The sequence below is a fragment of the Microtus ochrogaster genome, chromosome 19 (assembly GCF_000317375.1).
Source record: "Microtus ochrogaster isolate Prairie Vole_2 chromosome 19, MicOch1.0, whole genome shotgun sequence".
Taxonomy (NCBI): Eukaryota; Metazoa; Chordata; class Mammalia; order Rodentia; family Cricetidae; genus Microtus; species Microtus ochrogaster.
Window position 1 is genome coordinate 14,429,548 of NC_022021.1, and position 14,686 is coordinate 14,444,233.

Here is a 14,686-nt window from a genome sequence, read left to right on the forward strand (position 1 = left end):
GGATCTCTGTGAGTTCGAGACCAGCCTGGTCTACAGAGCTAGTTCCAGGACAGGCTCCAAAGCCACAGAGAAACCGTCTCGAAAAACCAAAAAAAAAAAAGAACTGAGTATGGTGGCATATCCTACAATCTCTACTCTCACGAGATAGAGGCAAGAGATTCCAAGCTTAGGTCCAGCCTGGGCTACATTCTCAGAAACACATATGAGTGATATATATATACTATATATGTGTTTGTTTGTGTGTGTATTATGCGCCGGTCAACCAAGCAGAAATTCTAATCAGAATTTCTAAAGCTGATTTCTCAACACCAGCACTACTAAGTTTTTAGTATGTGTTATCAAAGTCTTTCTAAAAAGTTTTCCCAGGCTACTATTAAAATTATCACTAAGTTCATGTATTAAACGAAATGTAGTCTCTCACTCTTTATAGAGTCCAGGAATCTGAAATCTGTTTCTCTGAGTCAAAATCATAGTATTGGCAAAAAGCTAAATTCTGCCTGGAGGCACTGATGAAAATCTATTCTGTTTGTTCATTTCTGGTGACTGCCAGCACTCTGGTTTTTTTGTTAGGCTGCTACAATTTTTAAAGCCAAGACTGCACTTCTCTTGCTGTCATGACACTTTTTTATGGCTGTCTCAAGTTTCTTTCTACCTTTTGTTCACGAGGATTCATCTCTTCAGTAACTCAAGTCACCACCCGCAGCTTTTGATACTAGCATTTACAACGTCAACTCTCGTTTACGATAACAAGTACAGATTCCAATGATAAGACATAGACCTCCTTTTGGGGCCACTGTTTTAGCTCACCCGTCATGTTTTTTGTTGTTGTTGTGGTGGTGGTGGTAGTGATTTTGTTGTTGTTGTTATTGTTGTTGTTTTGGTGTTAGGGTCTGAACCAAAATTGGAACATGTCAGATGAACTCTACCACCAAATCCTAATCCAGGCTCATCTGACAAGCTACATTTTTATCAAACTCTAAACTGTAACAGTCAGTGTCTTCTGAAATTGACACTTCATCCCTCTCAACTTTTGTAAACTTACCTTGCAGTTAATTCCCTTGGGTCTGAATGTCTCTCACATATTTGGAGATCTTTTAAAAGAACCTTGTTTTGACTAGGTCTTTTCTAAATCTGATAGTCAAATTCTCTTTTTACATATAAAAAGGATTTCCTTCCATATACCTTTTATTTATTCTCACCAGTGTATCTTCAAGGCATCATGACACAGTAATTCAATAAAAGTAAATGTAAACAACAATCTACCACTGCACATTAAATACCAAAACATTTACTTAGAGAACAGCTCTGTAATAGCACTTACTTTTCATTATATCCAGGAACTGTGACAGGCAAGTTCTATTTTCTCTCAGCATCAGACTCTCTGATAAATAGCTATTGAACGGAAAAAACGGCATTTTAACTCAATGAAATCACACAGCACATTGAAAAGACAAGGTATAAATTATTTTCCTCCATGTTTATTTCATCAAGTACAGATTTAAAATTACTTAAAAATATTACATAATATTGGAAAACTCCACAGTACTAAAACCTACAGCTATTATAGTCTGAAAGATTTACTATCATTTTTTGCTAGCTTAAGAGATGTGTACTGTTCAAAGTTTATTTAAATTTTATTATGTATAACCTTTCAGAGATAAGATAACAGTACTAATGACCAATATGTATCGTTTTATATTAAATGTTCGATATAGGTATTCTCTCAGCCTAACTTTATGTGATTCATGAGGAGTGTGAGCTGTAGACAGATTAAGATCAAAGGTAGAAGATACAGATTATGGTCCCCCTTAGTAACAATGTCACTCTACCTGTGGCTGGATTTGAGCATTAACAAGAGATCTATCAACAAGATATCATCTTATGCTTTGTAATTCTATTACATCTTATCAAGTCCAAAGCAAACATGTTAAAATCTTTCTACAAATGTTTTTATAAACCCTAATTACATTTTGTTTAAATTTTAGTTCCTCTGAAATTTTACATGCAAATACATCATGTATAGGTGCTATAATCCCAAATGATCCTAGATCTTTAGACATAAATATGAAAAGTATTTTTTCTCCCAGATAAATAGGTTATGAATTAAGAGTTTTAAGAACTGTTATTACAGTATCTTAAACTATTCTAGATTAAACTATATATGAAACTTTGGTTTGGGTAATTATGGTACATATTAACTAATTTCCTTATTCCTGTCTTGTTACACATTTGCCATCTTCCTTATGTTTCTTTTTATTCTTTCAGTTTTATATCATTCTTTTTTTTTTTTTTAAAACAGGGTCTCATGTAGCCCAGTTAGAACTCATTATAGCTTTTGAAGACAACCTTTAACTCCTGACATTCCTGTTTCCATCTCCTACAGGCTGAAATTAAAGATAAGCTATCTCTTACAGTGGCTCCACACCTAAGAAAACAAGTCAACTATTGACATGGATGTCTTTCCTATTTAATGCACGGTTTTATTCTTGTACCTAAGTGTAACATAGCAGAAGCTCACTAAACGTTTGCTTAGTAAATAAATGGGATATAACTCACTATAGGATTAAATCTACATAGAGTTGTACTTGGGGCTGAAGAGATATCTCAATGTTTAACAGCACATACTGCTCTTCTAGAGACTCAAGTCTGGTTCCCAGAACCCATACCTACCTAACTCTAACTCTAGCGATCTGCCACCCTTTTGTCTTTATAGGAACTTCTACTCATGGCATATATTTTCATGTACACATAGTTAGAAGGTGGTCACAATCCCTTACCCTAGAGGCAAATGTGTTTCAAAATTTGTAACTATTTAAGTTATATAAAGCTAGCTTGGTATATATGCTGCCTTACATAAAATATGGTATCTGAGGGTTAGGAATACTGATACTTCTATAATGATAAGAAATTTTCCCAATGAGAGAGGCCAAAAACTAAATTACATCTGATCATGTTTGCTACTGTCTTACTACTGTATTTTGAAACTGTAAGTATATAAGATAGTTTAAGCTTAGAAAATTTTACCTCCTTCAGCTATTTATAAAAATGAAATAAAAACATTGTCATAAGAAATTATAAACAATAAAAAGTAATATAATTTGGAAAATAACTGGAATATAATATTTCTAATTTACTATTCTTCTAGCTCTCTAGTAATATACCGATAGTACTGTTACAGGTTTAAGAATTAATATATGCATAAGATAATATTAAAAACCAAGTACATTTAATTCCCATAAAGTACTCACGGTAAAGTCTGCATCTGTGTGTGTGCTGCACATTATTTACGGCTAACTTCAGTGTTCATGTGGATACACCCTAAGACATTACTTCTACAAATCCTTACTGAATGTGTTACACATGCTCTCCAACACACGACTGATACAACAAAGCAGGTTTGCTGCATTTACAAGTTCATCAACTTGTAAATCTGTCATACAGCTATAGTTGTCTTCCAAAACTACCTGTTTCGCTTCTACCTTAGTCAGAAATGTGTTCTCTTAGCTCAACAGTACTTTATTAAATACCTTTTTAAAGGCAATTTCATTTCTTCAGTCATGAAACTTAGCTGATATAAGACATATACAAAGACAATTATCTAATGAACCCTACTTAAAAACTCAGACTCTATTAAGATGTAAAACTTAAATTTGAATTAACGTAAACAAGTCGATACCTTTCCATAGTAATTCCAGCCCTAGAGGCACTTGATAAAATGGCAGTCAGGGCAATTTGTGAAGGTGTGTATAAAAGATAAGCATCTGTCAATGCAATTCTACTAAGAAAATCATCAGCTGTTTTCCTCAGAATCTCTGGATTCTCCAACATGGGGTATCGAGTCTAGAAAGAAAGTATACAGATATCACAATTTCTGAGAGTTTACTGAAGATCAATAACCATTAAAAAACATACAGCAACTAGCAGGGGCTTAATAAAGAATGATTATTGAAAGTAGTTCCTTTCCTATGTCCCAAAAACTAATCTTTAACTGTTAGATTGTTTGTATGTACTAACTGAATGTAGCTTAATTATAGACATCAAATTCTCAACATTTCATTCTGTTTTCTCTGATATGGCTTTCAAACACTTTTGGAACCAGAACCATGATTAGAAATATATGCCTATAAGAACAAAACAGAAACACATGCTTCAAGACAGTAATACTTAATACTATTCTCAAATTTAGTCCTTTTCAAAGTTAGATGGGTAGGCTCCTAGAGTTTCTACTGCATTCAAGGCAGATCCAATGTATACTGTTGAGGAAAATAAATGGAAATGATTTTGGATCCGTCAGCCTTTCCAAATAGCTAAAGAAATGTGTTTAGACTATGCACACGAAATCTGAGACCTTATAGGACCTGTCAATTACTGAAGTCTCAATCCCTCAGACTGACTTGAGATGCTCATAGTCAAGTCCTGAAGCAGTAAGACAACCTGTAAATATCAGGTTCAAATGTGGAGCCACACATGGCCAAGTCATTTCCCCCAAATGTCTGACCCTGAAATAATGGAACCACTCCATTCCGACTGCAGATGCCTCCTTTCCTCAGAATTCTGCTTATTTTTTCCAGGCTGTTCTTGCAAACCTCAGAGCACTGGGTGTGAATCCTTCTACCTGACCTCACTTATCAGAGTCTTCAATCACTTCTTCCCTGTACTTTTGTCTGTGTTTGTGTGAGTGCATGCATCAAGCACAGTGCCCACAGAAACAGATCTCCTGCAGCTGGAGTAACAGTCAATTTTGAACCACCAGATGTGGGTGCTGGGAACTAAGCTCAGTTCCTCTGGAAAGGCAGCTAGCACCAATTTCAACAGTACATGAATCTAATTTCTATACTTTTGATTTCTTGGCACTGCCAGAAAACTCTACAAAAGCAGTTTTGGGATCCTACTATAAACCCAAATTCTCTCATCTTGATATGTCTCTCAGCTTTGTCTACCAATATAATGTTGTCCTAGAAAATTTGTTCTTCCGTTTGTTACTGATGATGGTCAGTATTTTCTACCTTAATGTCTTTACTAGACCTTAAATCCACCATTCTGTGGAAAATTATCTCTGCATTTAAAAAGGAAAAGCACTATTTCCACCAAATCCCCAGATACAACAGCATCTTCATCCAGACTCTCCCTTTCTCATGTCAACACAAAAGCTTGTCCACCTTTCTAAGGCTAACTGTACCGTTTCAAACCCCATGCTTATCTCCTGTATATTGTTCATGAAGAATCCATAGCTCTATTATATGGTCTCTGCTTCCTCCTTAGTCTTTTTTTTTTTTTTTATTACTAGCTCCTTGGATCAGTATTGAAACATGTCGATTCTTTTCTGCAAAACTAAACACTTTTATATTCAGTATTTCCTCCATCTTACCTCTTTCCACTTCAAAGAGAAACTGTTTAATGAAGTTATGTATGCAAGTTTTGTGCTACAAAATTGACAAGAGACATCTCGCTGCCTGGACAGTCACCCAAACTTCTTCTGTACCGTTGGGGCATCCATCCTCAGCCCACAGGCCCATAATATCCAGCAGACTTTTCCATTAAGCAGGAAATTTCAAAGACAGTTCCATCTATATTGGCAGTTTGCCAGTCATATTTTTCTGTCTCTTGTAGAATGTCTAGCGGACTCTTTCATGAAGCAGGAACCTCGAAGGATTATCTCACCTTTAGGCAAGTTTAGCAGTCATCTCTCTGTGGGTCCTGCATGTTCAGTTCATCAAACAGTCCAGGCAAGAGCAGTTTCTTGCCCAAATGGCTAGCAAACTCTATAAGGAGACTCTTTGATGCCCATCTTCCTCTTGAAGTAGATTGTTGCTGCCAGGAGCAGACGTGTCTCATTGTTATGAAAAGTCCTAAGTTCTTAAAACATTTGAATGCCATATTCTGAAGGTCTCTGAAAGATTTGAAGAATACCTAACTAACTGAAATCAATCTCTATCTAGAAAACCTATCTAACATGACTATAATCTTGACTATTACAGATGATTATCTATTAACCTGTATTTCTTAATTTATACATTGCATTTTTAAATGAACTGCACAAATACAATGCCTTAATCAAGAGCAGAAATCACATATAACAAAATTGACCTAAAACTTGTATCAATAAACCAAGATCCATACCAATACAAAGTATCCATCTCTAGAGCACAAAACAAATTTTTCTTTTAATAGTAAGAGACATGAGTTCTAGAAGGCTCTAATGCAGCTGAACATTTCCTATTATTTAGTGATTTCACATCCATAACAAGTACGTTTGTAGTGATACTTGTGCAAACAAGACTACAATTCAGCATACGACACAAGTATGTACATTACAAAATTCTGAAAAATGATAAGCAACTATGTTACTGCTGCACTATATATTGTAAATTATTATTTTAGAGCATATTCTACTAACAATAACTCTAATTATTGTGTCATTAAGAAAACACAATAAACACACTTTTTTTTCCCTATTTTCCCCTTCCTGGACAGGATCTTACTATGTAGCCCAAGTTGGCCAGACACAATTCTGAGTTCTGGGACTCTCCTTCCTTTTCGTTATAATTTTTTTAAATTTTATTTACTTTGATGCATATGGCATGTATAGGTATTTGCCTGCCTGCATGTATGTCTCTGCACTACATGCATGCCTGATGCTCAAGAGGGACAGAAGAAGGCACTGGGTCCCTTGGAACTAGAATTACAGGCAACTATGATCTGCCATGTAGGTGTTGGAAATTGAACCCTGTTAAGTCTCTTTACTGGTAAACCATCTCTACAGTCTGTTCTATTTCAATTTATTCCCACAAAGCCACCAATCTTCTTTTCCTTCTACACTTCAAAGACAAATTTCAACAAAATCATAAATGACCTTTCTGGTACTAAACTCAGCAAACATTATTAACCTACTTTTTCTTTGCCTGATCTGAACCGAATTAGAAAGCTGATGAGCTTTCTTACAAAAGCACACTCTACTCCCTTTGTTTTCCGTATAAAGTGTAGTCCCTTAGGAGTCTCTTCATTGCTCAGCTGCCCTTTAAATGTTTCCCATGAGCAGTCCTCAATGTTACCCCTCTCTGCACAATGCATGATACATACAGATGTCCAATCTTATCAGACGCTGTGATGGCTGTTTTGACTATATCAGGAATTAAATGAAGCCAAAAATGGCTGGGCACACCAGTCAGGGATTTCTGCTTAATGAAATCGTTTGAAGGGGGAAGATCCCCATCTAATCCAGACTTCTGAAGGAAGAAGATACACCTTTACCAGATCTTTTAAGGTGGAAAGATCTGCTCCTAATCGGTGTCATGCCTTCTGCTGGAATCCTTTACAGGATGTGGAAGAAAGAAGGCCCTCTTTTGCTGCAGGAGCACCTTCCACTCCTTCAGCCGCTGAAACACCAGCCCACTGGGGCGTGGCCTATTGCTCTTTAAAAAAGAGCGGCAAGCCTCAGCTCCCTTGGTTCCGGCTCTTGCACCAGCGAGTCTGACTGACCGTGTTCTGTAAGTTTTCCCCTAAAATAAATACCCCTGTGAATCCAAACTGGTATGGGATTAATTCGAACATTACTCTTTTCTGCCTGCTTGTCCTTAGGTTCTAATGCCAGTGAAGGATCCACTAGGAAGGTCTCTGGTGGGATGTTCTTTTGGCACCTGATTCCTAATCTTGATTTGAATTTCACTTCAAGTGATGCTTTCTCAAGAATGTCTTCCTTGCCTTTCAATTGGCCATCTTCTTATAGAGTATTTATATTTTCCTCTATAAATTTAGTACACTAATAGCTATCTAACACAGTAAACTGTAAGGCCTATGAAAGTTGTCATGTACTGTCTTGTTTCTAGGCTGAATGCTCAAACATATTTAGCATATAAACATATAAACAATATCCATAGCTGCTTAACTGAGAAAAACCAGTTCTTGATTTCTCTTCAACCTTACTTAGACTTTTCAACAACTTAAGTTGACTATGTCAAAATTTACCTATGTATCAATACATGGCACATATAAATACATAAAACATGCACATGCACTTATCTGTGCTACATGTTTAGTGGTGCAGTATCACTACACTGCCAGGCTAGTCTCACACTTCCAGGTTCAAGTGATCCTGCAGCCTAAACATCCCGAGGACCCAGCTATTTACTTATAATTTTGGTGCTTATATTTGTGACCTAAGTTCATAAAACATTAAAAATAGGAGCCATTTATAATTTAGTTTCAGGTTGGTACCTTTTTAAGGTTCCATAAGTCTCTAGGCCCAGATCTATGACAATATACATCAATTAGAAGAATTACCATAATTCTTTAAGAGCATTACTATAAACTCACAATCTCCTACAACAGATTAATAAACCAGAAACCTGGAAATTCCTATCTAACAATCTAAGATAACAAACTCTTCAGGTGGACGCTAAGGCACATTAAAGTTTGAACACTATTACACTAGAAGAGCCAGCACAGACTCTCAAGTTGCAAATATACTGTGCCATTTAGAATATTACTAGTTAGTTTTCAGTTCTTCTTAGCAAAGAATAACAAAGGAGTACATATATGAGCTCATTTCCTATCAGTAAGTTTACCTTTATATCAATGAGGAAGCCTTCAAACGGTCGATACGGATTGTGCACGATAAGGTGAAAATTAAGCTGCTGTATAAGTAGTAGTTCATATTCCAAAATTTGTTCCAGTGCTTTCTCCTGCCCAAGGGGACTCTCTCGAAGATTTCCAACAAACTGAGGACTAGACACATTGAATTCATCTACTTTGCAGGCCAAAAATGCACAAGTGAGCCTACATGAAGAAATAATGGAGGGCAGAAATACGTAAATATTCCTTAAAGTACTTTGTACATTGTTTAATATTTACATGTGACTATGCTAGACACTGCAGGACATTAAAAAAAATGAAATGTAAGTTAAAAATGAGTTCCTCTTCAAACTTTTATTCATTAGGAGACTTAAGAGAAATGGTAAGTTAAGTAGAGCCATCATCTAATACTGCTACAGCATTTAATCAACATTAACTTCATAAAATTCAGACAGAAACTTAGAACAAAATAAAGAATAAAAGTAGTGTGTATCAAGAAATATAAATGAAGAGTTAATTTAAAAACAGAATAGTACATATGTATGTACCTTGTGACCAAAGAAGACAGGTAACATAATTAACATTGCAGAAGGTCGTCAGTAGACACCTCAAATTCTTTGAGTAGAGTTACCAGTTTACGGACAAGCAGGAAATGCACCTGAGTACTAAATTAAGGTCAGAGAGGGGAACTAGTAGGAAGGACACTGCTCACAGCTTTCAGAAGCTAGTAAGAATAAAGAGAATAGAGTGGTGAGAATAGAGTGGGAAAAAAAAAACCAGAAGCATGAATGACAGCAAATTCGGTGATGAGTCCTATACAAATCTGTCCTTATCTTTAGTAAGTATAATGCTTAGCAAAGAGAAGAAACCAAATTTTCTTAACCAAAACTGATATGAAGCTACAGGATCGGTAAACTGATGAGAGCGGAGAAAGTAATTACCACAAAAGATTCTTAGCCTGAACAATCGGGAGCATAAAGATGCCATTGACAGTGGTATTAGTGAAATTGCTAGGTTTAAGAAAAATTCTGTGAATGGTAGACAAATAGCAGTTCAAATGCCATTAGCAACATAGAAGATAATGGCAAGGAAGGAGACCTTACACTCGAATAGGAAAAAAAAAAAAATCAAGACTAAACTGGCCTTAATTAAGTCAATAAACTCATATAATTCCCACAGACAAATGTCCACACATTATAAACATCTTCAATGAAAACAAAAAGACAAATTTATACTCACATTATTATCCGGGGGTGATATTCCATTACTGAATTATTAAGATAAAAACGCTTGAAATACATACAAGCTGTACCCTAAGATTAAAAGAAAGAAATATACGCATCTATAAAAGCAGGATCTACTTACATGGTCCACGTTAAATTTTGAAAAGATTAGAGACTCATGCTCACGAGGCTTACTTGAAAAGGTTCTCCACACCAATACTTCTGAATTTTGCTTGTATAAAATAAACTGGGACGCAATACAACAAAAACACCACAACCAAAAGAGCCTCTTTTATGTTTCAACTACTTGTCCCCAGCCTACGAAGAACAATCCTTTCTGCAGTCACTGAATTTAAGAATGTGTGTGTGTGTGTGTGTGTGTGTGTGTGTGTGTGCGTGCATGTGTGTGTGTGTATGTTTGTCAGAATTCAGAGCAACATGAATACTTAAAATCAGAAAAATTTAAGCATTAAAATAAGTGATCACAGGCTACCCAATCTTGGAAAACTGCTAACAGAATAAAATGACTGTCACTCCAGATCTGTAGTGAGCCAGGACAACTGCTGCCAACCTGCAGCACCTCGTGTCACCTGATACATCCCATCCAATAAGTAAGCTCACTGTGTGCATCTCAAAACACCAATGTACTCCAATTCTTACAACACATTAGTAAAATACTGCTATCTCTATAAAGTAATATCACAAATTATCTGATTTATTCAGACATTTATAAAGGTCAGAGGATATACTTAACTAAGAACTACCTGAAGCTTCAACTATTATTATCACATGACAAAACAGTAAACTAACCATTTATTTAACTGATAACAGGAAAAATCCTTCACTAAAATTTGCTATCAATTTATGTTAAACAACAAAATTTGTATTCATTGTATAGACAAATTTTGTAACATTCATTCAAGAATTGCTTGACCCAAAGAGATAATTTAACCCTACCACCTAATTCTACAGCTCTTATAATGAAAAAGACAAAATCCAAATTTCATTATAGAAACTAATCAACTGTATCTAATACTGTTCATGACTGTTTCATCTCTCAGATAAGTCTGCAACTTAAAAATAAACTATAAATGTGTATTTAATATTCTTCCATTTTTTTCTACTATAAAAATGGTGGATTTTAGGTAGTTCTTCTCTATTCATTCACTTTAAAAACAGCCTTTAATACTTGATCTTTATAACTAACTAGCCATGAGAGTAATAAGCAAGGCAAAGGTACTTAGAGAGCAAGCCTTAACACCAGCTTTTTTATTTCTTTGTTGTTTAGCTTTTTAATACCAGTTACTTATTCCTTCTCACCACTGACCACTCTCTCTAGTAGGAAACACAACACTCAGAACCATATAAACTAATAATCCTGAGCCATTTGAGCCCGTGATACAGCTCAGTTGGTAGTGTGCCTGTCAGCATGCATGCACTCCAGTACTACATAATACCAGATTTGCAGTTAGGTTGAAGGGATTGAATCACAAGTTCAAGGTCGTTCTCTGGAACATAATGAACTCAAGGCTGATGTGACCTGAAACTATCTTGCCAAGAAACCTGTAATAAGCCAGAAGATAAAGCTCTAACAACTTCTAATGAAAGTTTCAAAAGGTCTTGGGGCAGGAGTTGCAGCTGGAAGGCAAGGGATGGCTTCAAACAGGCACTGAGATGAGCAGAACTGAAAACGCTCTAGTTATACTTGAATCCCAATTCTACTTTCTCTAGTCAAGAAGGCCAGAAGAAAAATGGCTTTTCTTTTCCCAAAAAAAATGAGGATGTCACAAACTGTACAGCAGACTATGAAATGGCGTTGAAGATGCCCTATTCACAAAATATAGCAACTTACGATTTAAGGCCTTTATTTAAAAATCACACAAAAATCAGTTTTTCTCACTCATATTGATACATGTATGAATATATCAATATTTACAAAAAAACTATAGCTGATTCATACACAAGTTTCACTTAAGATTCATTACTGTTCAGGCCTTGACACAGGGAAATGAGCATCTAGGCAGAAGCCACATTCCTCAGTCTTGCTTCTGTCTATTAACAGAATTAGTGGGATGTCTGCCGATTTTCAGCCCAGAGTTCAAACAGTGGACATGCCTTCTCCAGACTTCCCTCTTGTCCACTCAGAAGCAGAGGTCTACAAGGTGAGCCAACATTAGAGGCATGAGAGAGCAGGAGCCTGAGATTCTAGTCAAGACTAAAGAGAGCCACTTCCTGATGAGATGCCTGTACTGGCCCACAATATGAGAAGATACAACTGTTTTGTTTTGTTTTTTTTTTTTCTGTTATGTAGTTGGGGGCCTATTTAGTTCTATAGTTAAGACTACTCTAACCTAAAGCCTAATTCTAACATAAATATAATTTTGCTACTTGAAAAAAATGTGACAAAATTAAGCATAATTAAGGTGAGTCTTCTAGAGTAAAGAGAGAATTTAACAGGAAATTTTGAAGAGTTCAGTTCTCAGAAGCTTGCTAAAACAGTATATTCACAACCATGACTTACCACAACAGAACGTGGCATTGCTGGTTTAAATACTGAACAGAATTCCAATAATCTTTTCTCATAGTATTTGCAAAGTGTCATTTCTTCATAAGGCTCAAGAAACACTGGGTCATTTGGAAGAACCTTTAAACAGAGCAAACATTTCAACATAAATTCAGTGAATTAACTGTAAAACCGTCTTCTCCATCCTGCTTAAATTTGATTTCTATCTTCAACAAAGGGAAAATACTTCACACCACTTTCTCTTTGTACGTTTGCTAAGCATTACACAAAATATTTTAGGAAATAATAAGCAAAATAAATAACCTGAATTTACACCATCATCTCTCAATTTCCCAAAATATCAGTTGGATATTTGTAAACAACCATGGCAGAGCATGTACCTATATGCTCCCGGGTCTGATACCATTATCTGTAAATCAATACTTTTTTCATTGGTTAGATATCTCCCAATTCCCATTTTTTCAGTCAATCTGTCACCCAATCTAAAGAAATCAGCAACAAATGACTCAGTATATTTGCTACCTCGTTGTTTTGGGAGTGCAAATATTATTTACTTGAAACCTGTCGGAGCTAGTATAATGTCACCTTAAGTCAGTACAACAGAAAGAAGACCTGGGGAGAGGACCATAGATCAAACCATGCTCAACTGGCTTGTGTCAACTGTCTACTTCCTTTCCTGGTGCAACCTTGTGCGTGAGGGTTGTTTATGGAAAGCAAACCCAACGAGTCATTTCCCCATTTCAAGTCTTGGAAAGACTCCCTTCAGTTTCGGCATGAGTTTCAACCTTAGGCTTCCGTTTACAAGTTCCTTGGCTACGTTCCTCAATCCCTGTAGCACAGGTACAGTTTTGCCCACAATGACCACGATTCTGCACCAGCGGCTGTCTGCCGGACCATCCTTTGCCCCTCTAGAGTGCCAACTACTGAGTATGGTTTGTCCTGACATCCTGCAGGACAAGTGACCAGTTCGAGTCCTGCACAAACTCGACATCCCCCAAGGCTTGATTGTGGCCTTTTCCCAGGAGTTAGTCATTCATCCCTGTGACGGCCAGCCTGGGTCCCGCGTCTGTCTGCACCGGCTCCAGCCAGAAGCGCGGTCTGCGCTCCCTGCCCGCCCGCCTGCAGGCAAAGCGAGGACTTCAGGAGAGGCCGCAAGTTCCCGCAGGCGCTCGCGTGGGCGCAGGGGCTGCCCTGCGGGACCTCACCTTCCCGTTAGCCACCGCTCTGCACTTGAATTTGCGGTTGGCGTCGGCCCGCAGGCGCGCCAGCTGCTCCTCGCTCGCAAAGGTCCAGTGCCGCTTCTGGCTGCTGCTGTGGTACATGGTGCAGCCCTAGCGGGTAGCGACACCGGGACAGCGACAGCGACACACCAGGAGACCGCGGCCACGCGCGACCGCGACCGCGCGAAGACGGTGACCGGGACCAGAGACGCGCGCGTGACGTCACGGTCACGTACCGGCATCCGCTGAGGCGTTTCCGGAGCCCGTGGAGGGTGTTCCGCAGCGCGGGAGGGCGGAGCCTCGGGGCTCCAGGGCCTTGGGCGGGGCGGGAGTCTGAGGGGTGTGGCCTCGCCGAGTCAGAAAGTGGGCGTGGCCGCGGGAGGTTCTTCTCAGCACAGAGAAGGAGGGGGAGGTTCCAGGGTCCTCAGAGGATGTGTGTGCACACCCAAAGCTGAAGTCTTTCAGGCCTAAAGCCGCCATTCGTGCTCCTGCTAACACGACCTTTCTCTGCGTGGTTTTCTGTTCCTCCTAGTATTCCCATTTCTGAAGCCCCAAGTGGAAGACAGTTTTATAGTTCTTGGTATTCCCATCTCCAGTATTGCTTTAAATGAATCTTACAATAAACTATCATAATGTTTAAGAGATTTACCTTTTGTTTTTTGTTATTAGGACTTTCAAAATTGCATTTGAGATGTCAAGTTTACATTGGTTCCAAAAGTCTTCACTGTTTTGTTTTTTCCCTTTTTTCTTTTTTAAGGCAGAGTGCAAAGTACTCCACTCCCCACTGGCATAAACTGCAGTCAAGTTTTCTGCCCTCTCTTTTTGCCCCGCTCCCATTTACACGTCTCACTGTGTACAACAAGTCACTATTTAGTTCAGGGTGGTTTCAAATCTACTACCCTCCTTTCTAACTCTCCTTTCTAAGCCTCTCAAGTTCCGCGAACTCAAGCATGCATAACCACACCCACCTCACCTTATCTTTAGATCACATTTCACTGTTACTGAATGGAGCTTATTCAAACAAAACACACTCTAGTCTAGAAAGTATAGATTCACAACTTGGTGACAGAGATACTACTAATGATGTCGAATGAAAATTAGACAGCACCTAGAAGTAAGAAATTAACGGTAAAATTTACAGTGGTTTT

At 37.8% G+C, this 14,686-nt stretch overlaps 1 protein-coding gene across 1 annotated transcript in view; it reads right to left on the minus strand.

The window, feature by feature from the left end:
* Ccnh (cyclin H) overlaps positions 1–13,749 on the minus strand; it is a 21,861-nt gene extending 8,112 nt beyond the window's left edge. The window contains exons 1-6 of the mRNA XM_005356529.3: positions 13,524–13,749; positions 12,316–12,438; positions 9,811–9,884; positions 8,565–8,775; positions 3,677–3,840; positions 1,322–1,392 (exon numbers count right to left, since the gene is read on the minus strand). Coding sequence (XP_005356586.1) covers positions 1,322–1,392; positions 3,677–3,840; positions 8,565–8,775; positions 9,811–9,884; positions 12,316–12,438; positions 13,524–13,640 — 760 coding nt within the window. The 5' untranslated portion in view covers positions 13,641–13,749. The remainder of the gene's footprint in view (positions 1–1,321; positions 1,393–3,676; positions 3,841–8,564; positions 8,776–9,810; positions 9,885–12,315; positions 12,439–13,523) is intronic.
* Between the last annotated feature and the right edge of the window lie 937 nt (positions 13,750–14,686).